Source organism: Paecilomyces variotii (assembly GCF_004022145.1).
Source record: "Paecilomyces variotii strain CBS 101075 chromosome Unknown C8Q69scaffold_8, whole genome shotgun sequence".
NCBI lineage: Eukaryota > Fungi > Ascomycota > Eurotiomycetes > Eurotiales > Thermoascaceae > Paecilomyces > Paecilomyces variotii.
In genome coordinates this window covers 120,142-148,000 of record NW_021167147.1, presented here as the reverse complement: position 1 = coordinate 148,000, position 27,859 = coordinate 120,142, and the positions used below count along the sequence as shown (strand labels likewise).

General features: G+C 50.4%; 9 protein-coding genes across 9 annotated transcripts; 2 read left to right on the top strand and 7 right to left on the bottom strand.

Moving 5' to 3' along the window:
- Positions 1–33: 33 nt before the first annotated feature.
- C8Q69DRAFT_419776 (hypothetical protein) lies at positions 34–4,973 on the bottom strand. The gene is made up of 2 exons (XM_028628379.1): positions 3,874–4,973; positions 34–3,817 (listed from the first exon to the last, which is right to left on the bottom strand). Exons 1-2 carry the CDS (start codon positions 4,702–4,704, stop codon positions 488–490), a joined length of 4,161 nt encoding a protein of 1,386 aa, XP_028483526.1. The 5' UTR covers positions 4,705–4,973; the 3' UTR covers positions 34–487.
- A 112-nt stretch (positions 4,974–5,085) lies between these two features.
- Positions 5,086–6,942, bottom strand: C8Q69DRAFT_471818 (DNA-directed RNA polymerase III subunit Rpc5). The gene is made up of 3 exons (XM_028630945.1): positions 6,093–6,942; positions 5,749–6,029; positions 5,086–5,680 (listed from the first exon to the last, which is right to left on the bottom strand). The coding sequence occupies exons 1-3, from the start codon at positions 6,577–6,579 to the stop codon at positions 5,468–5,470; spliced, it is 981 nt and encodes a 326-aa protein (XP_028483525.1). The 5' UTR covers positions 6,580–6,942; the 3' UTR covers positions 5,086–5,467.
- Positions 6,943–7,173: 231 nt separating this feature from the next.
- Positions 7,174–12,545, bottom strand: C8Q69DRAFT_471816 (sulfite reductase [NADPH] subunit beta). The gene is made up of 4 exons (XM_028630944.1): positions 12,120–12,545; positions 11,870–12,009; positions 7,425–11,798; positions 7,174–7,366 (listed from the first exon to the last, which is right to left on the bottom strand). The coding sequence occupies exons 1-4, from the start codon at positions 12,148–12,150 to the stop codon at positions 7,340–7,342; spliced, it is 4,572 nt and encodes a 1,523-aa protein (XP_028483524.1). The 5' UTR covers positions 12,151–12,545; the 3' UTR covers positions 7,174–7,339.
- A 1,369-nt stretch (positions 12,546–13,914) lies between these two features.
- C8Q69DRAFT_307628 (Inositolphosphorylceramide synthase subunit Kei1-domain-containing protein) lies at positions 13,915–15,362 on the bottom strand. Its single transcript, XM_028627219.1, has 2 exons — positions 15,068–15,362; positions 13,915–15,010 (listed from the first exon to the last, which is right to left on the bottom strand). The coding sequence occupies exons 1-2, from the start codon at positions 15,107–15,109 to the stop codon at positions 13,967–13,969; spliced, it is 1,086 nt and encodes a 361-aa protein (XP_028483523.1). The 5' UTR covers positions 15,110–15,362; the 3' UTR covers positions 13,915–13,966.
- Positions 15,363–16,212: 850 nt separating this feature from the next.
- Positions 16,213–16,694, bottom strand: C8Q69DRAFT_471813 (ras family-domain-containing protein; the record flags this gene model as incomplete). Its single annotated transcript, XM_028630943.1, has 1 exon — positions 16,213–16,694. One exon carries the CDS (start codon positions 16,689–16,691, stop codon positions 16,233–16,235), a length of 459 nt encoding a protein of 152 aa, XP_028483522.1. The 3' UTR covers positions 16,213–16,232.
- Positions 16,695–17,378: 684 nt separating this feature from the next.
- Positions 17,379–18,763, top strand: C8Q69DRAFT_471802 (putative V-ATPase proteolipid subunit Ppa1). Its single transcript, XM_028630942.1, has 5 exons — positions 17,379–17,641; positions 17,705–17,739; positions 17,795–17,886; positions 17,956–18,264; positions 18,323–18,763. The coding sequence occupies exons 1-5, from the start codon at positions 17,584–17,586 to the stop codon at positions 18,423–18,425; spliced, it is 597 nt and encodes a 198-aa protein (XP_028483521.1). The 5' UTR covers positions 17,379–17,583; the 3' UTR covers positions 18,426–18,763.
- A 90-nt stretch (positions 18,764–18,853) lies between these two features.
- On the top strand, positions 18,854–21,333 carry C8Q69DRAFT_471801 (putative molybdenum cofactor biosynthesis protein Gephyrin). The gene is made up of 4 exons (XM_028630941.1): positions 18,854–19,171; positions 19,236–19,276; positions 19,334–19,371; positions 19,424–21,333. Exons 1-4 carry the CDS (start codon positions 18,902–18,904, stop codon positions 21,223–21,225), a joined length of 2,151 nt encoding a protein of 716 aa, XP_028483520.1. The 5' UTR covers positions 18,854–18,901; the 3' UTR covers positions 21,226–21,333.
- A 32-nt stretch (positions 21,334–21,365) lies between these two features.
- Positions 21,366–24,980, bottom strand: C8Q69DRAFT_471799 (DDHD domain protein). Its single transcript, XM_028630940.1, has 4 exons — positions 23,681–24,980; positions 22,298–23,618; positions 22,108–22,245; positions 21,366–22,046 (listed from the first exon to the last, which is right to left on the bottom strand). Exons 1-4 carry the CDS (start codon positions 24,677–24,679, stop codon positions 21,559–21,561), a joined length of 2,946 nt encoding a protein of 981 aa, XP_028483519.1. The 5' UTR covers positions 24,680–24,980; the 3' UTR covers positions 21,366–21,558.
- Positions 24,981–25,586: 606 nt separating this feature from the next.
- Positions 25,587–27,201, bottom strand: C8Q69DRAFT_522288 (hypothetical protein; the record flags this gene model as incomplete). The annotated part of the gene is made up of 3 exons (XM_028633541.1): positions 25,587–26,206; positions 26,259–26,784; positions 26,840–27,201. The coding sequence occupies 3 exons, from the start codon at positions 27,199–27,201 to the stop codon at positions 25,589–25,591; spliced, it is 1,506 nt and encodes a 501-aa protein (XP_028483518.1).
- Between the last annotated feature and the right edge of the window lie 658 nt (positions 27,202–27,859).

Below are 27,859 nucleotides of genomic sequence, written 5' to 3'. Positions count from 1 at the left end.
AGGCTTGGCAATGTAATCTTTCTTGCTATAATATGATAACCAGAAATAGAGTGATAATTGAAATGCCATAATCATACATTCGATTCTCAGATCGTTTCTGCCCGTGTGTGTTCTAGATACAGCCTATCGGCAGAGAATATCCCAAAGTATATATAGATACATGCTGATTTTTTGCTCAACAATCGTCGATCCACAACACCATCCCACAGTAATATGTAGTTGTACATGAGCCAAGAACGCTTGAGAGGGGTGTCGATTGTAGAAAAAACAAAGAGGCATCCATCATAAGACAAAGGTCGAAGGTATTTGTCGGCCAAAGAGCCAACGAAAATCCGCAATTCGCTCGCGGTGAAACAAACATGAGAAACGCCGACGCAATGCTAGACACAAACACAAACATTGCGGATCGAAGACAACCCAACAAGGCGGCATGCAGTCGCCTTTTGTCTTCTGATGACAAACGCGGACACTGAAGACCAACTCCAAGTTAAGAAAAGAAGTATGTACTGTCCTTGAGCCGGGAGATGTCCCAAGACCCCTTCTCCGGCACCTCCTTGAATCGCATTGGCAGCCATAGCCATTCGTAAGAGGGACCCTTCTGTCGACGGCGGGTTTCCGAGGTATCGGCGTCTGAAAAGTCGACGCTATCGGAATCCGCGTCGGAGCTCTCATACAAAAGTTCCGTACTCATAGGATCAACCTCCGATAGCATACTCTCCAGGGCGGGATCAGTCTCCATGATATTTTTGGTCTTGCTACTAGCCGTGAGATCACTGGGAACGTGGCCAACGGCGCTCTCTCCGAGACTGCTAGCCTGTTCTAGGTGTTCATCCTTTGCACCCATCTCTTCGAAAATGCTTGCAGGGGTTATCATCTCACGACCCTGCTGTTGCAGTTCGGGATCGTCCGACTTTAGCAGTGTCTGTCTCTTGTATTCCGCAAAGAGCTCATTCAGTTTTGCCTGTTTGGCAGGCATCTTGTTCTCGCGTCGCAACTGGCTGACAGCCTTACCAACCGGGCTCTTGCGGTCCACTTTTGTAAGGAATATGTGGTTTCCATAACGAGCCTGGAACTCGGCGTGAAGTCGCTTGACGATATCGTCAGAGTGCATGCGCACGAAGGCATCGCGGAGGATGCGGCTCATGACATCGACGTCGGAAGCATGGGTCCAGAAGGAATCATGAACAGCAGAGAAAGTCAGGCCCTGTCGATGACATTCAAGAGCAGACATCATCATATGCGTGGCGTCAAGAGAATGAATAAAGTTAGGAGGGAAGGCCTGAAGCTGCTTGCGTTTAGACACTACATCGTGCGATGACGCATCCGCAATACTGAGGTCCTGCAACGTTGTGGCAATCCGACGGCTCTTCTTGACGCGGTATGGTTGCACAACTGGCAAGCCCAGAGGTGTGGTCCAGATGACAGTCGAACGGAAGTGCGAGGCTGGGTCCGCTGCCTTCGCTCGCTTCTTCTCTTGATCTTTCGACAAGAGTTCCATTTCTGGTTCGGTCTGAGTCTTCTGCGCGAGTTGCTCGATCTGTTCGGGTGAAAGAGACGACGTGATACGAGTGGCACAGTCTCCAAGCCAGTACTGAATCTTATGGGCACCGGTGAACATTGATCCCAGAGCCTGGAAGATCTTCTTGGCTATATAGATCGAGGCATCTTTGTATTCTACCTTGCTGAACTCGGGGTAATAGTCGATTAGTTGCTTGCGAACTTGCCTAGTCGCTCCGATGAAAGTCACACCGTAGACGTTGGTCATGACTGTTTGCTTGACGATCTTTCTTGTGATCTTTCCGTTAAGTTTCTTCGCGATCTCAACGCCCTCAGCAGCCTCCTTGGCAACCTCGGCCTTAACGAATTCAGCCACACCAGTATAGACATCGGAAGGTCGATCAGAGGGTTCCAGGTTGACCTGCTGAGCACCCACAACGTCTCCACCCAGAGCTGCGTAATGTTGCAGTCCGTTGCAAGACCCATCTTGGTGGACCGGTAATCTCGATTCGTATTGAGTCGGATCCGCAAGTTTGAGAGCATTCCTTAGCTCACAGCACGCTGCCAAACACTGCCATGGGTCCTCTGCTTCAAGCCACCAACGTTTGCCATGCAACCCGTTGTTAGCTGAATCAAGCACATCGTCCAAATGCTGCATGGTAAATTCTTCTCGCTCTTTAAGACTCGCTTTGTCGTAACCGAAGAGATTTGCAAGGTGGATCTTCAACCATCTCAGACCACCTTCGCCGAGAACCTTCCCTTTAGCGAAGAGGAGAAGGCCCCTGGCGTTGTCGGCACCCATCTGATTGAGATACGGCGGGAGAGGATAAGCACGGCCACGGAAGTCAATGTTATGAGGAAGATAGAATGTCTCGTTTCTGTAGGCACGAGCGATCTCCATCTGGAAATTCTGGAAACACCTGTTGGAATGGAATCCGGCGAGCTTGTTCTCGAGTTCTCTGACCTCATAACTCCACTTGGCCTCGGCTTCAGGACCCTCATCAGGAGAGGGCCTAGGGGGCAAAGGAAAGTTGGGGTCTAGCGGAGCGATGTTGGCAACAGCATCGCCGGAATTCCAAGCCTCGAGCATGACATTGAAAACATCCCGGTTGATTATCCACGGTGTTTTCCCAAGGACATCGAGGCCAGAACGCAGCTGCTCCAATCCATGATTCTCAATGGCAGCTTTCAGGTAGGCCGGCTGCCAATAGTCTCCAGGGGTGGCACGCATCATAGAGGTATTGTATGTGATGTACCCGCCATCCTTGGGTCCTTTCCATGGCTTGGGCTCCGATACCATAGGGAGAAGTCGGGAAATAAGGTCAACTGGTGGTTCTTCCGTCACCTTCTTGATGATTTCCGGATGAAGGTTGATCAGACCAATGCGTCTTCCCCTGCTGACCCTATAGCTGTGGCTAAAAGCAGGGTGCATACTGATAACGCGCTCCTTGGTTTCTGGGCGCTCCATTTCGACTGGGGCTTTAGCAACCTCAACCAAGAGACTCATGAGGACCGCTCCAACTTTCGCCTCGACTCTCACTGGCCACATCACCGCTGGCGTTGTCTCTTCCAGTTGGCGAACAAGGGCCTTCCATCTGCTGCGCCCAGTCTTTTGCTTGCGCTTGGCGAGGATTTCACCAAGGATCTTCCGACGTCGGGTATCGGCCTGAGCATCCTGTTCCATAACACGTTCTGCTAGCATCTCATCTCGTATATCCTTACCAATGGTTGTGACAAGAGAAGTGGTCTTAATACCCTTCTCTACACCAGCTCGACTGAAGACTGACATGCTGCCGAGTATAGCGATAGCCGCCAACTTCTCAGCGCTTAGGAGTCTGAGATAAACGCCATATTCACATCTTTCCCTCTGTTTGACTGTGCGCGTCGGATTGGCTTCAGCTTGTTCAACCATTTCCAGCTCCTTGTGAATAGCCTTAACTAGATCAGCATGCCACTGACTGAGGATAGAACGGAGCCGCGATCCTTGAGTAGCCGTGGAGATGCCAAGCTTCTTCATGTCTTCCATCTCCTGCTGCCAGCGTTGCACAGCAGATCGTACCGCGTCAGCTTCTAACTGCCGTTCTCTCATTTGCTGATAGTATTTCATCTGCTCCGGGTCGTTTGGGTCCAAATCGGCCGGCATTGGGACCGAGGTTTTGCCTTGGAACAAGGAAAGCGAATCGTGGAGTGACGTTAAACCATAACCCTGTTGTTTCGTCTGGCGGATAGCGGCGGGTTCATCTTCGGCTACGGCTGGTTCTTTGGCGCTACCGAAATCCATGCTCCCAATTGCAACACGCTGCAGGTCGGAAGAACAGATCTATCAATGGGTTAGAAGATCGGATCTTCCTAGTGTCTCATAAAAATAGAACTTACCTCTGACAATTCACCGAGTTCCAGTTCCGAAAGAACAGGAACTGCGAGTACCTCCTCCTCAATTTCCGCATTCTTGGCCATCTCCCAATACCTTCGTACAGTGCGGTCGCGCTTGGGACCGTGTAGCATACGCAGTGCCATCCGGATCATCGAAGCATATGTGGTAGCATCCGGAGTAACACCTCCCTTGGGCATATCCACCTCAAACCAGCGCTGGACCGGCAGAACCATATCGTTCTGTCTGGTGAAAATCATGTGCGACACAACGGACTGCAAGTAGCGATTGTGAATATCGAGATACTCCGGCGAGCCACTAGGGAAAAACTGTCCTAGGCGGTGAATCAATGCGGAGGCACGATCGAATCTTCCGATTTTCAAGGAGACGTCGAGATTTGCCATCATCTCCTCCGCATCACCACCGATACCCTTTATTTTCCTGAGGACCCTGGGCTGCGTCTGCAGCAGATCCTCCACAATGACGATAGAAGACGCATCGAATTCCCCTGGAGCAACAAACGCCGGCGGAACCCAATGATTTGAACCTTCCGAACTGCCTCCCACAGAGTACTGGCTGCTCTCGAATGGATTGTACCTGCTTTGTTCGACGGTCGAAGGGTCTGCGGCTGTGGCAAGACTTCGTCTCGATTGGAAGGATGGTCGACGTGATCGTTCTTTCGTAGTTGTCGACGACGAGGTGGCTAGTGAGGCCGATGCGGACGATTGGGATTGAAGTCGTAGCACCGCCGGACAAAGCCATGGAAGGGCCAGCCGCTCACTTGACCGTCGCAGGCGATGCAATGCATCTTTCTGGCGAGTCGCTGCTCGCAACATGATTTTCTGGCCGTTGATTTTAGGAATTAAGGATAAAGAAAGGTTAAAATATTATCAAGAATCGGAGAATATAAGAAAAAAAAATAACCCAGAAGAAAAGCAGGAAAAAAAAAACACAGCGGAAAAAGCGGCTGGAGTGCAACGGGTATTGAATTGGATCAAAAGGAATGCCACCCGCAGCAAGACAAAGACCTCGAGATCTTTCTGATGTCCTGCAGCCTCCGCCTGTCTGGAATCAGAGCAAAAGGAGACGGGGATCGAAGACACGGAAGACACGAGGACAGCTACTTCGGACGGAGAGGCGAGACTGGAAAAAAGATTCACGCCGATAATGCACGTGAGGTCACGTGATTATATCTGTCGCCCTTTTGGACGCGTTTCTTACCGTGTCTGATTGGCCAACAGAGACTGGAACTGCTAGTGGAAGAATAATCATTATTGTTAAGGAATTGATCGCCCTATATTATTATCGCGCGACTCAATCGGATCCACTGACACTGGCAGAATGGATGTTCTTTTGGACTAACAAGGTGGCGACCTGCACACAATGGGTTCCAGGTCTATTCCGCCTTTTCTGCTCTGGATGTTGGTTGGCGGCAACTCTCCCGGCGGTGAAGCATTTAATGCATAGATTCTACTCTGTGCCTTTGCTAACTTAACTAATTCCGTATGATAGAGGCTGAAAGACGGTTTGCCACCGGTTGTAACTGTTCCAGGCGCTGAAGATGCAAAATGAATTGTTTTGTAAACAAGGATTCTCCCATCATCCCTCCTCGACATCACTTCCCACTTCCTTCTGCTTCTGTCGGTTCTGCTTCATTGCCCAACCGCTCAGCTCCGGATGGGCGGGATCTATTCGCGGAGCGCTCATGCCGTCTAGATAGTCTTCGCTGCTGATAGCAGAGTGCAGTTGCGGTAGTTCTTCAGGCTGTTGGTGGATCATGTAGCTCTCATATCTGTCCCATGCGTCTTGAGTCTGTTGACCGTGTTAGCAAAGGTTAGGTTCTTTTACCATTTTACCATATAGAACTAGACATATCCTACCTCTGCATCAACCCAGTCATATCTCGTCCATTGCTCATCTTGCATTCGTTTGAGGAGATCGAGGTTACCGGGAATCAAGGCCTCTCCACCCTCTGCTGACTTGACTTTCACGTCGATAGCCCGCGCTTCAGTCTCTGCTGACCGCGTCGGAGTATCTTCTTCAATGTCTTTCTTCGCTCTGGCCCCTCTTCCTTTCGAAGAAACTTCCTCTGAAGCGTCCAGATGGTGAAGCTGAGGACGTAACTGTACCACTGCAGAAACCGGGGAAAGGTGAAGGTCACCTAATCAAGAAAGAAGACCTCGTCAGTTTGCCGTACATAGAGTCATCGTCAAAGAAAACTTACTTCCTCGAAAAGCACCCAGCATATAGACAGGATCACCATCCTCCGGAGGCTTAATCCTTCCACCTAGAGTCTGCGTGCGCAGTACAGTAGCACCGCCATCGCCCTTCTTCTCATCCAATAATTCCGCTGCCTCCGCATCACCTCCTTCAATCTTAACCCTGCTGCCCGCACCGGCCACGGCACCTCCGGCCTGAAAACCTCCAGCCATTCCATATGCACCCCCTTCCCTCGTAACGCGGCTTTTCCGCAGCGCATCTCCGTATCGTAGTCCTTTGCCAACGTCGTAATTTACCCTCGTGTCAATGGGGACGTCGACCTCGACGAGACCCGTTTGGGGCTTCAATCGCATCATAGTGGGCTTCTGATTGTTGCGTTCATCGTATGCGCGGTTCGTGGGCCTGTCGAGGTACTGTAGGACGAAGCGGGATATTTGAGAATCTGTAAGGTAGACGTCGTAGGACGCGACGACGGGATCGGAATCCGTCATGGTGGTGCGGTTCCAGCTAGGCAGAATCTGCTGACAGTCTAAAAGGGAGGAGGTATATTTCAATGCCTGATTCAGAACAGTGTGGCTTGAGAAGTTATCTCTCCAGCTGAGGATTTGCGAAGATGCCTGGAAAGCTTTGTTCAACGCCGAACAAAGTGCAGGAAGACCCCGCACAAACGTGTTTATTCGAAGGAGACGATGGAGTCACGAAAAAATGAAGAACTAGAATGTCGAAGTTCTTGTTACATGAGCATTAAACTCGCAAGTCCATTGGCGCAAGGCGTTGAGGAGATCTTGTCGGACTTCTTGCGGAGGGACATTGAAGTCCGAAGTGGCGGCAGTAACTTTTTTCTGGGTTTATCGATAACGGCAGCTTGGCCGTCCTCGGCAGCGTTATGTACAGTACACTTTCTTTTGAGTAGCCCGCATAGAACCTCGAGACAAGAATTTATTCTTTCGATGCCATGAAACAGCCTATTCCGACTAGGTTCCCCATACAATAAATTTTGTGGCAATGTTGGGTTTTGGCTACAGACTCAACGCAGTGGCTAGTTACCTGGCAGGAAAAGCTCCCAAGAGCTCCTCTATCCAATATAAAATGTGATAAATGATTTCATGATCAATTTCGTACGATATATACAATGTCATACGGCGACATGCGGATATACAAAATGCTATGCCAAAAAATAGAATAGAATAAAATAAAATGGGCGTAAGATCATCCCAAACAAAACGACACTGACAATGCCATCCTGATGCTTTACTCTTCCTCGTCCTCTTCGGCAACCTATTTAACTGTTAGTGATCATCGACCATGTAATTCAGCGATTCGAAACTAGACTTACTCCTTCATGGAAGTTCTTGCCTTCCGTCGTCTCCTTGATAATACCGGCGCGGATACACCAGTCACCGAACCTCTCAGGCTCCTGACCAGGGGCCGTCTTCCTCTCCAAGGAGTAACGCTTGAAGAGATCCTTCATGATGTCAAGGATCTCGTCTTCCTTGATGGATGCGCGGTAGAGCTTGTTCAAACGCTGACCGTGGTAACCACCGCCCAGGTACATGTTGTAAGCTCCGTAAGCCTTACCAACGAAGGCCACTTCAGCAAGCCAAGGGCGGGCACAGCCGTTAGGGCAACCGGTCATACGCATGACGATGCTCTCCTTGCCAAGGCCATTCTCCTCAAGAGTAGCCTCGAGCTTGGAGATGAGAACAGGGAGGTAGCGCTCAGACTCAGCCATAGCGAGACCACAAGTAGGGAAGGCCACACATGCAGAGGAAGAAAGGCGGAGGCCGGAGAAAGAAGTGTTGTCCAGCTTGTACTTGGCCATAAGAGCCTTGATTTCAGGAAGATCGGCATCTTCGATGTTGGAAAGGATCAGATGCTGGTTACCAGTGAGGCGGAACTCTCCCTTGTTGAGCTTGGCAATCTCCCGCAGACCGGTCCGCATGGGGAAGTCAGCGGTATCTTCAATACGACCGTTCTCGATGAAGAAGGTGAAGTGGTTCAGGCCCTTCTCATCCTTCTGCCATCCGAATGTATCGATGTTGGAGACGAACTTGAAAGGACGAGGCTCAGCGAACTGCACACCCTCCGGAAGAATAGCCTCCACCTTGCTCTTGAAGACGTCCAGGCCCATGTCGTCGATGGTGTACTTCAGACGCGCGTGCTTTCTGTTCTTACGGTCACCGTGGTCTCGCTGGACAAGCATGATCTTTTCGCAAACAAGGTGAGTCTGATCAGCAGGGACGAATCCGAGCATAGAGCCGGTTCTCGGGTAGGTCTTCTTGTTGTTGTGGGTTGTGCCCATTCCACCACCGACAAGGACATTGAAACCCTCCAGATGTCCGTCAGCGCCCTTGATAGCAATGAGACCGATATCATGAGCATAGACATCAGTGTCGTTGTGAGGAGGAATGGCAATAGTGATCTTGAACTTTCGGGGAAGGTATGTCGGGCCGTACAGAGGCTCATGGTCGACAACAGCATCACCAGCAACCTGAATCTTCTTGTCATTGTCATCCTTCAGCCAGATTTCGTGATAGGCGGTGGTGGCAGGGATGAGGTGGTCGCTGATCCTCTTGGATACGGCGTGAACCTCTCGGTGATAACCAGACAGCTCGGGCAGAGAACTGCACATGACGTTACGGTTGACATCACCGCAAGCAGCGATAGTGGTCATCAGGGCCTTGTTGATAGCGCGCATTGCGGCACGAAGCTTGCCCTTGACGACTCCGTGGAACTGGAACGTCTGTCTCGTAGTCAGCTTCATGGTCTCATTACCATGAGCACTGCTGATTGCGTCCATCTGAAGGTACTGAGAAGGAGTCGCAACACCACCAGGAAGACGGCAACGAATCATGAAGGAATAAGCGGGCTCAAGGCCCTGAGCCTTGCGCTCGTCACGGACATCACGGTCATCCTGCATGTAAGTACCATGGAACTTGGTCAGTTGCTGGTCGCTGGCAGAAATAGCACCAGTGCTCTCGTCATTCAGACCCTCAACGATAGTACCACGGAGGAAGTTAGACTGAGCCTTGATATCCTCGTTCGTGAGCGGTGCAGGCTCCTCAGGGAGACCCTCGACATTGTCCACACCAAGAGCCTTCCACAACCGCGGTTCCCACTCAGAGTAGCCAGTCTGGTAACCATCTGGGTCCTGGTCATCACCGAGTCCGATGTCGGTGAGCTTTCTTCCACCAAGGAAGGAAACACGAGCATCAATGTCCTTCGCGGGCTTGTTGTAGTAGATCCTATCCTCCTTGCGAGGCCAGTAGTGGCTGTCGCCAAGACCGAAGACAGAGTAATTGATGGAAGAAAGGTCCAAGTCACCCGAGTTCTTTACAACCTCCCAGAAGGAGCGACCGTTCTGCGGGAACTCTCCCTGACCTGCAACACTGGTGATGAAAACGACGTTCTCTTCAGTAGACAAGTCCTCAATCGGGTAATCGTCCATAGCGAAGACCGTAGTCTTCAGACCCCTAGCACGTCCACGGTTGCCCAGGCGCTTAGCCAAGTTCTGTGCGTTACCGTTGTCAGAGGCGAATAAGATAGTCAGAGGAGCACCGAAGAGACCTTCGAGGAGCTTCTCATACGAATCCTTGGCCTTACGCTTTTGCAGAGCGCGAACTTCAGTGCCGTAAGACTCAGACAAGCTTGAGGAGAAGTTAGGGTGACGCTTCATCAGCTGAGTGAGCTGGTTATCCCTACGCAGGAAATCCTCAAGCTCGCGTCTGATACGCTCCGAGTCGAGAGAGAATTTGGGCTCGCCATTCTCCTCCTGACCAGGGTTCCAACGGTAGAGAGGCCAGTAACCAAGGTCAACAGCCTTCTTAGTCTCTTGAAGGACAGTCAGAGGAGAATCATCTTCCTTGTTGTATGGTAGATAGGCAACGACAACGGAGGGACCTTCGAACTGGTCGGCTTCCGCCATGGCCTGAAGAACCTGGGTGTAGGATCCATACACGGCGACGGATGCGACATAAGCGTTGCCAAAGTTCATGGCATACAGTCCAATGTCCTTCTTGCGACGAGTAGGGTCAGCAGCGGCACGCTCGGAGTAAGGCTCCGAGTCAATGATGAGCATGTTAACATTGGCACCCGACGCCAGGACGTGGTGAACACCGCTGTTTCCAAGATCGTATGCCCACGCCTCTGAACCGATAAGCCATTGAGATTCCTTGAAAAAGAGCTGCTTGGATTGCAGAAGGTCCTGTGCGGTCTTGGAGCCGTCAACGGAGAGATGAGAGATCACGTCAGGAGCAAGGCTGTTGGCCTTTGCCGCATCTCTAGCACTCAGAGCCCACTTAGACAACCAGCTCTTGGGGGTCTCGGTAGTGAAGACACCCGACTTTGCTGCCTCTTCAACCTCGCGGATCAGTCGTTCGCGGTGTTCCGTTCTGGCAATCAATGAACCGAAACCATATTCAGGGCTAGCTGCAATAGTAGCAGAGATACCAGCATTGTTGGAAGCCAGCTGGTTCGCCACATAGAGTCGGTCATTGAACAACTGCTGGAGGATCTTAGTGTAGGCATTTTCGAGCTCAGGCTGTTCAGGGACCTTCTGAAGAGGAGCCTTGTGGCTGCCGATCTCAAGGTTTTGGATCGGGGTCTCAGAGCCGAGGTTCTGGAGAATACCACGGAGAGCCTGAACAGCAGTAGAGGGCTCAACATAACCGAGTCTGTATGCTACGAGGCGCGGAGCCTGAGACGGACTCAGACTCGAGAGCAGATCCAAGAACGCAGGACCCCATCTAGTGGTCTTGCGCGCCTGCTCCACCACGGCGATCTTCTCAACGGATGCGGGGATCGAGCTAGAGATCTGAGAACCGACCCAAGGACGGTACAGACGAGCAGTGATGATTCCAACATTCTGCAGCTCCGGCTGGTCCTTGGCACCTTCCAGAGCATCAACGAAGACTCCTGTCGAACCGAAGATGAAAATAGCAGACTTGGCGTTGTGCGGGCCAGTGTATTCGACAGCGTGGTAGCTGCGGCCAGTAGCCTTTGAGAGAGTCTCCCAGATCTGTGCGGTGAACTCGAAGACATCAGCGGCATTGACCGGTCGTGCAGCAGCCACATCAACGGTCGTTGCGGTAGAGCTAGGAGCACGGCTGTCGACACTGCTGTCCCGCTTGGAAGAACCAACAGACGAGGCATCTGTAGAATCGACGGGGCTCTTTGCTGGGGTTGGAAGAGCGGCCGCGCCTTCGGTCTCGGCCTCAGGGGCAGCCTCCACCTTCTCCTCGACGGTAGCCGCACGACCAGAGTCCGTGTACAAGGTCTGCTCTCCAGTGCCAGACACGTGGGTTGCCTTGTCTCCCTCCAAGTCCAGGACCTTCTTAACGACCTCAATATCTTCCTCCGCGATGGCGTTATCAGCCTGAGAGTTGGCGGGATCGAAGAAATGGATGACACCCTTTCCAGACTTGATCGCAAGGGCGTGGGCGGTCAAGGCGATATCCTGTGCTTCCTGGAGGGTCTCTGACTGCAGGAACGCGAAGCCACACTGGCGGATCGAGCTGATAACCGAGTAATCCGGGAAGGGAGATGCGTCGAGAGCGACGTGGATGACAATGGGATAATTCGCCAGACGGAAAAGGTGGGGAATAGAAGAAAGGAGAACATTGGAAGAAGTCGTAACAGAAACAATGCTTCCAGACTGAAGAGGATAGAAAGCGGAAAGGAGAGGGTCCGCATTCTCTCTCACAGCTCGTACCTGATTTGAAAAATCAGCGTCCTGAACTATGGTATGGCATGGACCAGATCCAACTCCAACGAGAAACTCACCTCAGGAGCGGCCTTGGAAATCAAGCCAGAGGCACCCTTGGCCTTCAGGCTGTTGAGAGACTTGGAGAACTGCGAATCCGTCCGCAGAGACGGCTGTACGGAGAGGACGACATCACTGGCAAGGTAGGCGATTCTCGCCACTGCGCAAAAGATACTCATCAGCCACGGACCATCCAAATATAGATCGATTGAAACAGCATTTTCCAGAATTGAACTTCCAGATGCGTTTCAGATAGGAGGTAACACTCACCAGCTTCTCCGGCCGTCGAGATAGACCCCATATTGACCAATATGTCCTGCACTTCTTACAGCACAGTTGGGTAGGGGAAGAGGGGTACGCAAAAATATAGTACGGCAGTGGAGATCACCGCATAGAATGAAATCCAACGTAGCGGGCAGGGTATATATAAAAATGGCACGCTCACCACCCAGAACCCGAGTCACAGATTTTCTCCTCGCGACGACACTGTCCTTTTGCCGCAGAGGAAGATGAGTCTAGGGGAGAGAAAAGAGAAGAGAAAATATCCACGCCTTTCAGAATTCCTCTCTCCGTCCTGCCTCTCAACTGTCCGCCCTCGGGTTGGATCAGCAGGTTTCTCATTGGCTCCCGATCACGACATCGATGCAAACCACAGCGGCCGCGAGTTGCAAACACGCCGCTTCGGGAAAGGCTCGGTGTCCCGTGACTGTATCGCAGCCCGTCGTATCGGTATTTGCGTCGTATCGAGCCGTAATTTTGGCCGTATCGTCCGGCCTAGGCGGGATTTGGTGCGGTGTCGGCCACGACAGTCAACCCGCTCACGTCCAGACCAGCGTGAGGGGAAATATTTGAAGAATTCATCTAGACTATTTTTTTTTTTCCTCGAGTAAGTTACTTACCTAGGTATATCTAGTTGACCAAACACTGCTGCCCTCATGAGGGGTTCTGAGGGGACACCCAATAATAATAATAACTGCTTGGTCCCATTTTCATTCTAACATGCAAAGTTCTAGGAAATGAAAATAAAATAAAATAAAATAAAATAAAACATCTCATGTATTATTCATTACTTGCCATGATAGTTAATTGGCAGCACTCAATTTGTTTCACAATACACATCATTAACTATTGAAGTATTATTATTGATTAGAAACCGGTCTTCAGTTGCAATGTGATTTCATGCCCCGCATGTTGCATTATTATTAGATAGGTTGTCAGCCCATCTCCCATCCGGGCGGTTGCCGGGCCAAGACGGCCCTCATAACCTCTCGGGCGAGAATCACGCAAGCACGCAATCGCTCTGGACATTACCTATTAAGCCCGTACAGGAAAGGTACGCTGCAAGCCGGGTTTTGCTGCCAGAAAGTTTACGCTGACGACATGTGTATCATAAGCATCATGACTGGCTGAGACAATCACTGTCATTGATGTGTAACTATCACAAGTATATTCGAGCTAAAAATCCCTTTCGGACCATTCTCGGTGTTGTCAGTTACCGATTATATCGAGTACTAACTGACTACATCTGATAAGCGAAATAACCCAGATCCGTTGACGCCATGAAACCCTCTCCCAGTGTCCAACATACTATGTACAAAGCCCAGCGCTGATTGAGACAATCCCTGGATATCTTTCCAAAGCAATGTACAACTAGACCATTACCGTGAGGCCCGTCCGCACGAGAACATCCGCACGGATCTTATAGCCATGGAAGAACGGGTGGTAGAAGAGTATATATGGAGACAAATCGCGCAACATGAAATCCCCAGTTGACCCGACCATCCACTATTTATGCAGGTCATGTCGGCATGTGCAATAATGAACAAAATAGGAAAATATGATGATGATAATGATGATGAATGACGACGAAAGGCATTATGGCCGGAGCGGGATGGCTCATAAGCACCCGGCCGCAACTGTGTCTGATCGAAGACGAAGAGACAGAAACGAAAATGGTCTATTCTCCCAGACTAGTAGAGAGAAAGATGCAAGATGGCGATGGGGTATATGGTAACACGCGAACGCGCCAGCGGTCCAGGGAACGTCTGTGCCCGAGAGTGATCAGGGACAGTATAGGTCAGTATCACGGCCGGTTTGTGATTCCCATAGATGACGGATCACCTGGGATCGTTCCAGTCGTGCATCTTCACATGCATCCCTTGAACTTGGATAGGCTGTTGCAAAGCGGCAGCCTGTACCACTGTTTGCGAAGGGAGTGGTGGACCAGTACCCGAGCGTCGCCGTCGTTCTCTCTCAGTCGGTCCAGTATTAACTTCACCTCGTCTGCGAAACCTGCGACCAATTGCGCTCGCCCAGTTGGCATCATCAGGCCCGCCAAGCCAGTAGCTTCGAGGGAACCTGACCATAGCACGGCCCAGCTTTCCCTGCCATCCTTGTCCATCTGGACTGCGTGCGGAGAACGGATCTCGATCGATTTCGGCGTTACAGCTGGCCACAGACACATTGCGACTGTGGGTAGGAACCTGGTGATGACGAGGTGACCCCGTGGCCACGTATTGACGAAGCGCGTGTCTAGCGAAGGCCAACATGACCAGGACGAAATAGATGCGGATTCCCCACAGAGCACAGATGAACCCGATACTCTGGAAACTCTCTGGCTGAAGAACACCGTGCCCTAGACTAGGAACGCCTTGCGCCGTCGCCCCCAAACTACCAGCCGGCGCAGTGGCAGGGTGCGCGGCAGCCACAGCACCCTGTCCGGGTGACAAAACACCAGCATCCGGTCCGGCCGCGGCTTGGACCGAAGAGACGTTGTATTTTGGATTCGTGAACCCGGCAGTTTCCTCCATGGTCTCACTTCCTGGACCGGATGTAGGCGCATTATGATAGTGCTGAGACACAACGAGGAACCATGTCACACCAAAAGCCGCCGTGTAGGCGGCATTAATCAAGCTATCCAGGAGATAAAACCAAGCGAGCGACAGACATTGTAGCGGCGAGTGCTTCCGGATGTGGGGGAACAGGAAAGCCGTGAGGCCCAGAGCCCCGAGCGAGTAAACATACATGGACAGCTGGACCGGCGAAAGGTGGTATCCGGTCAACAGCGCAAGCAGGCCATAGAGACCACTGATCTTGTTCAGGAGCAATGAGAGCGTAATCAGAGAAGCGCCCGTCTCCAGGCTCATCACATAGAAGAAAGTCTAGATGGGTGGCGATGTCAGTAAACAGCCGGCGGCTCAGCTCAAACCCGCACTCACCTCTGGCCGCGGGATGCGGAAGAATCGGGCTAAAGAGCCCATCTTGGAGGACGCAATGTGATCAGGAATACTCAGCCAGAGCAACAGGACGGGAACCTGGGCAAAAAAGCGACGGGAAGCCAGAGAGAAGGACGAGATGGTCAGAGAGGTGGAAAACCAAGTAGTGTGATCATTGATGCATAAGGAGCCGGATTATCCGCTCGCCGATCGCCCGCTTGCGTTGGAAGCCAAGAACAGGTACTTAACTAGTCTAACAACCCTCTCAACAGACACCCAACGCTTGATGAAGCAACAATGTGAGATGTGAGAGAGATAGAGGGAGAGAGTGTGAGTGAGTGAGAGGGAGATCGTCGACAAATCTTCGTCCTGTTTTCGACCTTAATTGTTTTACACCTTGTGTCAAAGATCGGATCGATCGGGGTGCCTGCCGAATACCGGTGTGTCTTGGACGGTTGGACCAGGTCTTGGTACATACTTAACCAGTTTCCTTAGTCCCTTGAAGGCGCTTTGTCTGCCCGAAACGTCTGAAAATAGACGCTCAGCTCAGGATGTGCGCTAAAGCTCGCGGCCATATGCCCCATTACGTGTCAAAAGTCCTGAGGCGGAAATACACTCGAATTGGGAAATCACCCTTGAGACGTAAAGGGGATCGCCAGTGGGCTTCATATATGAAGATCATGCAGATCCCTATGCTTTCAGAAAAGGGAGCTGACACCGCAATATCCAAAGCCGCAGAGCTCGCCTCCGTCGTCAGAAGACCGCTCGACAGAAATCGGTATATTTATACAGCTAAGAAATATGCCCTGGAACCACTAAGCTTCTGAAAATAGCCATTTACCCAAGAGTTCGAAGCGAATGCAAGAATTTTCCGAGAAATACAATCATCAGGTTAGATAAAGGATCAAATGATAACGCCCAATCACCTGGTGGCAAATGACAGAGACCTTCTCAGGCCCCCAGCGAGAACAAAAGGAAAGGTGAAAAACGGCATTACGGTCCAAGAGAGCCTGGTCTAGACATGCCATGCCCGGCAGGAAAAAGGATATACAGCGAGACATCACGGAGGTTATAGACAGGAAAAAGAACAATCGGATATTACGTCCGGACATTTAGCATGCGCATCCATCGTTGCTCGTAGGCTGGTTGTTGTTGATGTTGACATCGATCACTGGGGAACGCAAGTTAGTTTTACCACGATAAAGGACTGGGACCGGAAGCACATACTCTGGCTCTCTCCTCTGCTGGTCTCTCCCTCCATTCCTGGAAGCGCCTGAGCTATCCTCCTGAACAGCTGCTTAACGTTGTGGCCGACCTTCGCACTGGTCTCGATGAACATCAGGCCGTTCTTCTTGGCCTCCTCTTCACCCTGGGCCGTAGTGACCTCGCGCTTGTCGTTAAGATCGGTCTTGTTGCCCACTAGGACGATAATCACGTCGTTGCCCCGTTCGCCTCGAACATCATCTACCCACTTCCGCGTGTTTTGGAAGGATTTAGCATTCGATATATCGTATACGACGACGGCGACACTGGAGTCACGGATGTAGGACGGGATCAATGAGCGGAATCGTTCCTGGCCTGCCGTATCCCACAGCTGTAGTCGGACGGTTCTATCTTCGAGATACATCGTCTGGAACGGACAGAGAGTGTTAGCCAGTTGTTCCGGTAGAGAGGCCTCCACGAGCTTGCTTGAGTTTCCGAAAGCTATCCATATAGAGACCCGGCATGATCTGAGATAAGCTATCTTCCACGTACTTTCGACAAGAAATCGATTCCAATTGTCGCCTGATACGTATTATCGAACGAGTCGTACATGAATCGCGTAATAAGAGAAGTCTTTCCCACTATCAGAGAGTTAGGACCAGAAAATCACCTATACTGCGGGCATCAAAGGCCACACCGGTGCTTCCATACCGCTTTGCTCGCCTAGAAAGACCAACCTGGAACTTGTCAGCACTAGCTTGATAGATTACACATGCAGAACGCCTGCAGCAAAGATAGAAGCGTACTTGAACTTCTTCAGTGGGTTGGAATAAGATCCAACTGCGGATTGTGCAGCCATGGTGACCGAGGTTTATAGAACGGTATCAGGGGTAGCTGGTGGAAGTGCTGGAGGGTGCTGGAGGCTGATAAAAGAGGAGTCGAGAAAAGGAGTCGGCAAGCCGAAGAACGTCTCCTCCTCAAAGTCGGCAACGACTAGACCGTGGCCTGGTGGTTGATCCAGGTGCTGCAGGAGAATTGTCGACTAGACAGGTAAGCTACACAGAGTGCCAATCCATGGATCCGTCTTAATCGGGGGCTCGTGGGGGAGCGCCGAGGCCAGAAGGGCAGGTCCGTCACCCGCGCGGCTGCTGCGCTTGCTTCTCCGTTCCGACCGCGGGCTCCGGCGATCTCTACTGACCACCACGCCCAAACATCAAGACGCTTGCTGCCGCCAGGATCTCATCTCCCAGTGTTCCCTGCGGCGTGCGAATTTGTTTCTGTTTTATTCTGTGAATAGACTTGGACTCATCGCAGCCATGGGCCTTTCCTATCCAGCTGGTCTTGCGACGTTCTCCCTGACCGTGGTCGGAGCTTGTGAGTTGATCTCCACCGTGTCGAGCGAGAGGAAACGCGCTGGCTAACAGAACTTTCTGATAGATATGCTCTTCCACGGCAATGGAGAGGCATTTAACGTATGAGATTCCGTGTTTCCTTAGTACCGAGTCTTTGTCTGACGGCGTGGGATAGGTCGGTCAATTCCTCGAAAGCGTCTCCCCGTACGCATGGGCGAACGTTGGTATTGCGAGCTGCATAGGTCTGTCCGTGGTTGGAGCAGCATGGTACGAGACAAGAACTCTCTCCAGCAATTTGCGTGCTTGCACATAGTACTGACACTACGGTCTGTCAAGGGGTATCTTCCTTACCGGTTCCTCGATCGTTGGTGGAGGTGTCAAAGCTCCCAGAATACGAACGAAGAACTTGATCTCCATTATTTTCTGCGAGGTCGTCGCTATCTATGGCGTCATTATGGCCATCGTCTTCTCTTCGAAGTTGAATCTCGTTGCAGGTGATGGCATCTACTCGAGCAGCAACTACTACACTGGTTATGCTCTCTTCTGGGGAGGAATCACCGTGGGAGTGTGCAACCTGATCTGTGGTATCTCCGTCGGTATCAATGGAAGTGGCGCAGCTCTAGCAGATGCCGCGGACCCCAGCCTGTTAGTTCCCCTACGTTCTGTGGTTGCGTCATAGCATCACTGACACCGTGCCTCCTAGCTTCGTGAAAATCCTCGTTATCGAGATTTTCAGTTCCGTCCTTGGACTTTTCGGACTGATTGTTGGTCTGCTGGTGGGAGGGAAGGCTCTGGATTTCGAGTAGATGGTAGCAGTTGACAGTTAGAGATCGAGGATTCGGGGCAGTTATGGAGAAAAGTGGTCAGTGCGCAGGATATCACACCATGACATTTTCCTTTCCATGATAGCGTATATAGCATTGGGGCGTATGGTCTCGACATGATTGTAAGATTTCTCGTTTATGGATTCGGGGGCATGATGCCACTGGTTTCCCTGTATCTTTCCGGGCTGGTGTACATTATTAAGGCTATGTTCTGGAATATGAAATGAATCACACCCTGGATACTCACATTAGAGTGAAAGATATTCTACTGCGACACCATTTGTTTTTCAAGTCAATCTGAGCTATCTCTGTCATGGAACGTTCTCCATTCATGACTACCAAATCGGGACTTGCGGCAATTTCTCGGGACATATCCTTTCGGGCAAGCTAACCTAAGCTTATTTCCCCAACATCGCTACCCCTCACCTGATAAGACAACTATTACTATATCACGCAAAATGGCAGAGGGTAAATTAAGAGCAGCAATTCTGATTGTATCGGATACTGCAGCACAGGATCCGTCATCTGATAAGGCTGGGGCTGCATTGACTGCTACGTTTACTGCGGAAGGGTCTAGCAACTGGGAGACGCCAGTCACCAAGATCGTCCCTGATAACGTCTTAGATATCCAACTAGCGATCAGAAATTGGTCAGATGGAGAAGAAGTGTTCAACCTCATAATAACAACTGGTGGAACAGGCTTTGCTGTCAAGGATAATACTCCCGAGGTCTGTTAACATAGTGCTGCACGCTTTATCAGTTTATAAGCTGACTCCTACGGGTATCTATCAGGCAGTGTCGCCTCTTATTCACCGTCATGCCCCTGGACTTGTGTGAGTAGATTCCTCTGGATCACTCCAAGGAGCTATGTAAGCTGATGATATTTTCAGGCATGGAATGCTGGCAGCTTCACTACAGGTGACTCCATGTAAGGATACGAGACTTTTGTTCCCATCAACAAACACGCTAATGGCGAGCAGTTGCAATGATGGCTAGGCCTGTAGCGGGAATACGGAACAAGACCCTGATTCTCACTCTGCCAGGGTCACCTAAAGGCGCAAAAGAGAACCTGGAAGCAGTGATCAAGCTATTGCCTCACGCATGCATACAGGCGGCTGGTGCCAATTCAAGATCCATCCACGCTGGGGGCGTTAAGAAACTAGAAGCGCAAGCTGGTGTATCTTCCTCCAGTGGTGGAGAGTCCTCAGGCCACCATCACCACCATGGCCACCATGACCATGCTCACTCTCATTCTCATGGTCATACTATTCCCAAAGCACATACGTTACCTTCAGAGAGACCACAGTCTAATGATCCCAATGCTGGACCTACGCGGAGATATCGGAACTCGCCCTACCCAATGCTCTCTGTGGATGAAGCGCTCAAGGTGATAAGCGAGAAGACACCCGAGCCAACAATTGTTGAAGTTCCGGTGACAGCTGATCTTGTAGGATCAGTGATTGCTGAAGACGTCTATGCGGGAGAGGCAGTACCTGCCTATCGAGCTAGTATCGTGGATGGCTACGCTCTCATTGCACCCGAGTCACCATCTGCTGGACCAAGCAGCAAAGGTGTCTTCCCTGTGGCTTCTGTATCTCACGCCCAGGCTGGTTCTATGCCCCCAGCGCTGGAGCCTGGAAGTATCGCAAGGATCACTACAGGAGCACCTCTCCCTCCAAACGCGAATGCAGTGGTCATGGTGGAAGACACTGTTCTAGCATCATCCACTCCTGATGGCACGGAAGAAGCAACTGTTGAAATACTAACAGCGGATATCAAGCCTGGTGAAAATATACGCGAACCAGGAAGTGATGTTTCTCTGGGGTCCAAGATTCTTCAAAAGGGAGACCTCATCACAGCTGTGGGAGGCGAGGTTGGTCTGTTGGCGTCGACAGGAACCAAGACAGTGAAAGTCTACAAGAAGCCTCGTGTAGGTGTCCTGAGCACCGGCGATGAACTAGTCGAGTACAATGACCCGAAGAAGCTGGAGGGAGGTCAGATTCGAGACTCGAACCGTCCATCCCTGATATCCGCTTTGAAGGCCTGGGGCTTTGAGACTGTTGATCTTGGAATCGCTCGTGATACTCCAGTGGGCCAAATCGAACAATCGTTGCGTGGAGCATTGCGCGGAGTCGGACCAGGTGCTAACAAACCTGTGGACGTGATCGTTACTACAGGAGGTGTATCAATGGGTGAACTGGACCTGCTCAAGCCTACAATTGAGCGTTCCCTTGGCGGCACAATCCACTTTGGCCGCGTCTCAATGAAGCCCGGCAAGCCTACAACCTTCGCGACAGTCCCATACAAACCAGCCATGTCATCATCAGGCGCATCCGCACAGCAAGAAAGAGAGACGAAGCTTATTTTCGCCCTCCCGGGGAATCCTGCTTCTGCCTTAGTGACGTTAAACCTGTTTGTGCTTCCATCATTGCACAAGCTGAGCGGCATGGGCCAGACATCTCTTGCAGCCACAGTTCCCAAACCACACACGGCTTTGGGTCTCCCCTTGGTCTCGGCTACATTGACTCATGCTATTCCCCTGGACCCCAAACGTACAGAATACCACCGTGCTGTTGTTGTCGCTTCGCGATCCGACGGACGCCTCTACGCAACTAGTACAGGACTTGGCGGCCCTGGTGCCGGGGTTGGTCAGCGAAGCTCAAGAGTGGGTAGTCTGGCTGGGGCGAATGCACTGTTAGTCTTGAATCCGGGTAAGGGGAGGATTGAGAAGGATCAGTTCGTAGAAGTGTTGATGATGGGCCCTGTCCTTGGTGGAGAATAGAGCACGAGTTGAAAATGGTCCTGTGAATAAGTGAATCTAAACCCACTCTGAGAGAAGAAAAGGCTAGTACTAGGTTTTAATGTTCTAATTCTACTACTAAGTAAACAGAAGAAAGTATTGAGCGTAACTACTATACTATACCCCACGACGTGAAGTCATGAAGGCAAGGAAGAATTCATGCACTTGTCAGTATCAGATATTCTAAAAACTTGTTGCTAACTGGTTTCTGACCAGGAAACCGAGTATATGACGTCTCACGAGCTAATACCAATACCATAACACCATCTCACATCTACATATGATTCATAACAATCCGAACATTTAGACTGATTTTCACCGATTCTGAGCCTTCCATCCCTTTTTCTTCACTGCCCTCAGTGCTGGCAATGTCCCATCCTTCCCCTGCTTCCTTGCCACCTCCACCACGACGAATCGTATGAAATCCGTCAGCGTCCAGTAGCTGCTGTGTGCGCTCAGCATGTTTAGATATTGGATATTTAGGGGCCCACCGCCGCCAGAGAGGTAGTAATCGATCTGCCCGTTGTCGTTGAGGAGAAGCATGCGCTTTTCAGCGATCTCTTCGCGGGTGAAATCATGAGTTTCGAGCTCGACATTTGATGGGAGCTTGGATATTGCTGCAGGTCGGGATGGGAGAGCGGTTGCAGAAAGAGCCGTGGAGGGTTCAGGGCCGGTGGAGGAACTCCAGCGGAAGACACCAGCGAAGGACTGGAAGAATGATGAGGAAGAAGAGGGTACTGGGGCTGGCCTGAGAGAATCAGCCAGATCTCTATCCACTGCTGCGTTAATACGGTATGCAATAGCTATGTGGAGCCATGATCAGTATTTGACATGTTTAACTATCCAGGTGTAACAGATACTTACGGTCGGTAGTGTGCATGATGTTATAGATGTTGTCGACAGCCAAGCAGCCGTATTTATCCGCTTCTCCTGCAACTCCCCGTTGCTGATCCTCGCCTTCTCTCCCAGGTTTATTTCGTCCTCTGCGTGGAAGTAGGTTCGCTGCAATCTGCTTAACTGTTATCGCTCTCCAAAGGGATATTGGGACACAAACCTTTGTGTAAGAGTAGGAAGAGTCCGACAGGGCTTCCACAAATGAACAAATTGCTCGTATCGAATTCAAAGATATCGTTGTGAGCAGGTACGGAGTCAAAATCGAAATATGGCACTCTGGTCGGCTGGTGACTGAGGATATCAAAAGACATGACGCTTCCGAGAGAATGGGCCATAACGTGGACTTTCCCATACTCCTGGAAGCCCGGGTTGTTCTTACACCAAAGTCGATATACTCGGTTTGCTTCTTTGACAACTGCCTGGATCATTTTGGACTTGTGATGAGAAAGGTAGTAGGGAATATCCAGCATAACATCGCTAACGAGGGTCCGTATAGCGGGGATTGTGTCGGGAGTAATATCTTTCAGGGAGTAATGGTTTTCTGTTGGATCTTCATTCGACTGGGTCTCAATATTTGCATCTTCAAGTGAAAGAGTTGATCGCCAATTGACTGGGAGAACCATTATACCTCCAAGATCTGGGCGGATGTGTGGCCACACTGCTTCACTGTTAAGTTCCACATTGACATGTCTGCGAAACGCGTTGATAGCATGAGTGAAATGGAAACTTTCCATTCTTTCAGATAGCTTTTGACCGATACCATGGATGACAAGCATTAGGTCTGTTGGGCTAGGTCTCGATTCTTCTATTGCGCAAGCATAACAAACCTGTCCACTGTGTCCGACAGGTGCGTCCCTAGACTGAGGCCGCCTTATATAATTTCTCACGTCAACAGGATTAGGCTTCGAGGGATATAATTTGTCCCACATCTGCCGACTGAAGCCGCGGATAACTGGTATGCCGATTTGTCTCCCTTTCCGAATTGCACTGAGCGGACGTCTCCCCCTAGAGGCGGATGGAAGGAGACTAGGTCGCAGGATTTGAGCATTTTTTGCGTCAACGTATATGACACTGGAGCTTTTGAAGGGTTTCAAAGCCGCCTCCTGGGAAGGAGCACCACTAGCAGCCATGTTCTCATCGAAGGTTAGCGCCTCGACTTCAATATCGGTGGTCTTATCAGGTGGCGTAGGCTGAGGGCCTGTCGCTCCCAGTTCCTGTGCCGTCGCAGGTCTGCTAACAGATTTGCTTTCTTCTTTAGGCCAGAGCCTGTGCACGACTTTCGCCTCGGCGTCTGCACCATTCTCGACACAGCTGTTCAGCTCATCCTGCCATGTCTCTGTCCATGGCTGCATATAAAGGTATCCCTCTTCGAGTTTGTTAGCCAGCTGAGGCTCAACCGGCAGCATAGTATTCTTATAAAACCATGTAGCTCGTAAAACGTCAGATATATCGTGAACTGGACTCCAGTATATAGGTTTCATCTATCGATTATCAGACAATTTTATTCAGTGGAGTGAGAAAGAGAGTAATGAATTATATATACCTTCAGATTTGGCAGTTCAACCAAATGAAGACGTGAATAACCAACTGGAATTACTGCCTGGGGAACATCGCCCTCCAGCTTGTCTAACAAGCGATCAGGAGATTCGGCCAGCTGTGTGGATTCTCTCCTTAATCCGGATGATCTTGGGGCAGCCATGTCTGAATCGAGGATCTCTTCTGCACGGACTCCACGTGCGCTCGAAGGCCTGAGAGACTGAGTAGTACCATAGGAGCTCGGATCCAACGGAGAATTTGATTGCAGATCTGGTCTCCTTGAAGGTGCACGGATAAACGGCGACCCACTGATGTTCATGTCAGAAGATACGCTTCCTTGCAATATAGCGCTCTCCGGTTCTAGAGTGGGCTCCTCGCTGGGAGATGAGGTGCTTTTACGCTTCGCAGATTTGTGCCTCCCGCCAAGGGGGGAAACTTCTCTCTTCCGGCCATCATTCATGCTGCCACTGCCATCGCCAGGAGTATCATTTTCCCTTAGACTGCTTTGTTGTCCACCGACTCCAATCGGTCCCGCCGCTGATGATGGTAGAATGCTCTCAGATTCCCTCGACAAAGATCGTATCGTGTCATCGGCTCCCGTCCTCTTATCATCTTGACTACCTACCTTGTTCGGAGTGCCCAAGCGAGAGCTGAGCTTATGGTGATGACCCGGTATCCTGGTAGCCTTTGAAGGTCCATCATGCTTTCCACTACTCCTAGAAAGCTTTGTTTCCCTTTTATCGCGCAATTCTTTCCAAGCTTCTTCGAGGGCAATATTGTCTCTTGCAGAGAAAGGCTGCGGCGGAAACTTCTCGTACGCGGAACTGGAGCTGCCCGAGGGAATAGGCAAAGGCGCTAGAGGGTCATCGATCGGTAAAGAAGATGCATAAAAGAACTGTGCGCGCAACCGAGGAGGATTTGGAGACGACCTGACGGCCGCAGGATCTTCATCTTTGTCGGCAAGAAGGCACGTAGGGCCGTAGGTGTGAGCGGGTATTGTCGACATATCAACACTGGAGGTAGGCCACCGGTAACCGCACAGAAACTTATCTTATCCACGTATATTTAGATATTACGAGGATCCATATTCGAAGGATAAGTGAGGACACAAGAGCAGACAGCCTTCAGGTGCGCCAAGGACGCCAGGTGCGGTCAGCGATAGAAAACAAGCACCGCGAAATCGAAAGCAAGAACGCTTGTTGGGTATCTCTCAGAAAGCAATGACCATAAAGCGGCTTAGGAACAAATCGCACTCCACAGACTCTGAGCACCAGCGCAACAGACGCTCAGCCGACGCGAAGTTGATGGTTGGCGAAGCTCCCTTCGATCGGAATCGTTGCGCGTGTTTGGGAAAGCTATGACGTCGCACCACGTGCGTAGATCGCTCGCTCTTGGTTGGTCCAGCACAACAACTTCCTTCATATTACTGTCTGATATCTACCGATCTCTTCTTCTATAGAGAACATATGTGAATAGTATTGTGGCTAAAAGTTGTAGGCATTTCAGCTCCGTCAAAATGAGTACAGAATCTAGCCTGCTCTGTAGCTACTGCTGAGCGACCCTAGAATCTCCTGGAGCTGCTTGCTCATAAGTACCTAGAGCTCATGAATTTCCGAAAATAGCCTGGATTATTCAACTAATAGTCACATTCAATCTCCGCATGAGGTGGGAATATTGCGCCGGAAACAGAAAAATCGTGGCGATCGTAAAGTCATCATCCACCAATGGAAACATGTCGGGGTGGCTAGAATACATGAACAAACAAGGAAAAGTGCAGAGGAAACATGTAGAATGAGTAGAAAGAGTAGTAGAAAGTAATAACCGTATCCGAAATGACGCCTAAAGAAGTCCGCCCAACCATAAAAATCTCGAAGCTACCTAGAACCGTAGAACTTCTCCCGTGTCCGTTTCTCCTTTAGTAGGAGTTGTTGGAGCTGTGCTTCTCCGACGAAGAGCGGCTGTGTCCGTTGGAGTTGCGAGGATGATACGTCTTTTTAGTATGTTCCTTCATCATTGCTAAAGCTTTCATCTGAAGCTCTTGGAAAGCAAGGAAGGTTGCAAGAGGCGCTCCAAGCATTTCCAGGATTTTGTAAGTGTCGTGCATATGTTTGCGAATCACGCTGTCACGGTTGCAGAAAGTACGAACGCTCATTTCCTTAGCCACAGCCTTCCAATTGTGCAGAGTTGAGTTCAAAGCGACGGGGTTGGTGGAATACTCCCCGTTGAAGTCCAGTGTGCGGATATTGTGGAGGACCAGGTCGCGTTGGGTAGCTTGATCGAACTGAAACTCGGGGACTTGAGGTCTATTCTTCGAGGCCCAGAAGTTGGTGGCCTTGTTGATAGACTCTACCGACAGACGTCCTTCTTTGTACTGTTGAAGAAGGAACTTATTGGCGCTCACGCAGATCATGGCCTCTATTTCAGAATACAGCTTGGCTTGAGTAGGAGGGTCCAGAGAAATCGGCAAGCGGCCATCTGTAACAATCTTTGGATGACTGAACTGAGTTGTGTAGGCTTTGGCAACGTCTCCAGCCTAGATATAAATTAGTGACTAGTCCTCATGCGCCATATCATATAGAACTTACAAGTCCTTCCACATGCTGCTTGATCTTCTCTCCCAAGCTTTTGAAAGGGGTCTTCCGATATTTTTCGTTGTCCTTCATACTGGCACTGCGCCCGAGCCATCCATTTTCTCCGAAGAGTTTCTTGTGAGGAGACCTCGAGCGTCTCGGAGGGCTGTCAAGATCGAAATCAATGTCATCGTAGTCATCATTGAATCTCTCTCGAGAGCGTCCACGAACAGGGACCTCATATTCGCGGATGGGGCTTTTCTCTCCCCGTCCGTAGGATGGAGTAGCATAGTCTGGATTCTTGAAGCGGACACGAAGTGGTTGAGGGCGATCAACAATGTATTTCTCGGATACCGAGTGCGGTATGTGCCTTCCGGAAAAGAGTGGCATAACGCTTTCCGACTGGTATGAGGATGTCTTGGGAGAAGGCGACTGGCTTGGAGACGATTGCTGCATCTCCATCTCAGGAGACATATTCCAGAGATATTGATGCTCGCCGTAGAACGGATTTCCGTCGGCCATGTTCGTATAAGAGGTTTGCCTATTCTCCAGTCAGTCTCGGATCGTCAATGTAAACAAGATTAACAAACACGTACTCCTCGCTGAGAATGATAGGAACCTCTAAGCTTGTTTCTAAGCTTGTTACACTCATTGGATTGAACTTGACTGGTTCGGCTTCTTCAGACTGGACAATCTTGCTATCAGATCGTAGGAACAGTTCTGAATTCAGGATCTCCCTGGTGAGGTTTCGAAAGGTCTCTTTCGTGCTGGCAGACGAAGATGTCTGAAAGGATTGTGTCTTGTTCGAAGAGGAAGAGGATAGGGAGTGCTTGTGGGAAGTTAAAGAGTCCTTCTTATTGTTGTTTTCAAGGGGAGATGGTCTACTCCCTGAGCGAATGGGTGGGTTTTGCAATTCATGACAATAGCAAGGTTGGGGCCTATTAGGCGAAATAGCCATTGTATTGAGAATGGGGGCAGTGAATGAAATATCAATAGAATAGGACAATATAAAATGGACTAACACGCGCTCGCAAGACCAGTGAGGGTATGTTTTGGGTGGACCTGGTTACGGGCGCGCTCCAGGGTAACTATCTCTTTTTGCTTGCCAACCTCACGAGGATTCAGAGGCGAGTAGTAGGATGGCTTCTAACTTGAACTAGTGTTACTGCTTCTCCTATTAAGAAATAAAATGATACTGTTTTGGGGAGTTGAACAGTGGCGCATGTAGTTATGTACGAGATCAGAATTTATATCGCCATCTTTTGGGACAAATAGCCTACTACAATGCTCTGGAATCTATTGAGGCGAATCAAGTGGTCAAAAAAATATTCACAGCGCTCGTAGGAGCGGCCACTGCAGGCAAAGCGTTATTCACTGTCATATAATACCGAAAACCCAACAATTGGGGGCTACTATTGAGCAGATAACACCTTTATCTTATTGTCTACTGTCAATGTCAGCATGATTATGCTTACCTTTCACGAAGTATCTCTTTTCTTCCATGAGTATAATCCCTCATCCTCGATATATGATTAAGGCTAAGATGTCAGAAAGGCCCGATCAGCAACTCACACGACTTGTAATGCGATCCTTTAAGTTCTGCTCATATAAGCTTC

Bases quoted from the DNA above. Each gene is read 5' to 3' on its own strand.
- C8Q69DRAFT_419776 (XM_028628379.1), bottom strand. From the start codon at position 4,704: ATGTTGCGAGCAGCGACTCGCCAGAAAGATGCATTGCATCGCCTGCGA. The intron at 3,818-3,873 runs GTAAGTTCTATT...ACCCATTGATAG, and splicing joins AACTCGGTGAATTGTCAGAG to ATCTGTTCTTCCGACCTGCA.
- C8Q69DRAFT_471818 (XM_028630945.1), bottom strand. From the start codon at position 6,579: ATGACGGATTCCGATCCCGTCGTCGCGTCCTACGACGTCTACCTTACA. The intron at 6,030-6,092 runs GTAAGTTTTCTT...TTTCTTGATTAG, and splicing joins GCTGGGTGCTTTTCGAGGAA to GTGACCTTCACCTTTCCCCG. The intron at 5,681-5,748 runs GTAGGATATGTC...CACGGTCAACAG, and splicing joins ATGACTGGGTTGATGCAGAG to ACTCAAGACGCATGGGACAG.
- C8Q69DRAFT_471816 (XM_028630944.1), bottom strand. From the start codon at position 12,150: ATGGGGTCTATCTCGACGGCCGGAGAAGCTG. The intron at 11,799-11,869 runs GTGAGTTTCTCG...TTTTCAAATCAG, and splicing joins TTTCCAAGGCCGCTCCTGAG to GTACGAGCTGTGAGAGAGAA. The intron at 7,367-7,424 runs GTAAGTCTAGTT...ACAGTTAAATAG, and splicing joins GCAAGAACTTCCATGAAGGA to GTTGCCGAAGAGGACGAGGA.
- C8Q69DRAFT_307628 (XM_028627219.1), bottom strand. From the start codon at position 15,109: ATGGGCTCTTTAGCCCGATTCTTCCGCATCCCGCGGCCAGAG. The intron at 15,011-15,067 runs GTGAGTGCGGGT...CCACCCATCTAG, and splicing joins TCCGCATCCCGCGGCCAGAG to ACTTTCTTCTATGTGATGAG.
- C8Q69DRAFT_471802 (XM_028630942.1), top strand. From the start codon at position 17,584: ATGGGCCTTTCCTATCCAGCTGGTCTTGCGACGTTCTCCCTGACCGTG. The intron at 17,642-17,704 runs GTGAGTTGATCT...ACTTTCTGATAG, and splicing joins CCTGACCGTGGTCGGAGCTT to ATATGCTCTTCCACGGCAAT. The intron at 17,740-17,794 runs GTATGAGATTCC...GGCGTGGGATAG, and splicing joins GCAATGGAGAGGCATTTAAC to GTCGGTCAATTCCTCGAAAG.
- C8Q69DRAFT_471801 (XM_028630941.1), top strand. From the start codon at position 18,902: ATGGCAGAGGGTAAATTAAGAGCAGCAATTCTGATTGTATCGGATACT. The intron at 19,172-19,235 runs GTCTGTTAACAT...GGTATCTATCAG, and splicing joins TCAAGGATAATACTCCCGAG to GCAGTGTCGCCTCTTATTCA. The intron at 19,277-19,333 runs GTGAGTAGATTC...TGATATTTTCAG, and splicing joins CGTCATGCCCCTGGACTTGT to GCATGGAATGCTGGCAGCTT.
- C8Q69DRAFT_471799 (XM_028630940.1), bottom strand. From the start codon at position 24,679: ATGTCGACAATACCCGCTCACACCTACGGCCCTACGTGCCTTCTTGCC. The intron at 23,619-23,680 runs GTATATATAATT...GATAATCGATAG, and splicing joins TTGAACTGCCAAATCTGAAG to ATGAAACCTATATACTGGAG. The intron at 22,246-22,297 runs GTTTGTGTCCCA...AGCAGATTGCAG, and splicing joins CTTCCTACTCTTACACAAAG to CGAACCTACTTCCACGCAGA.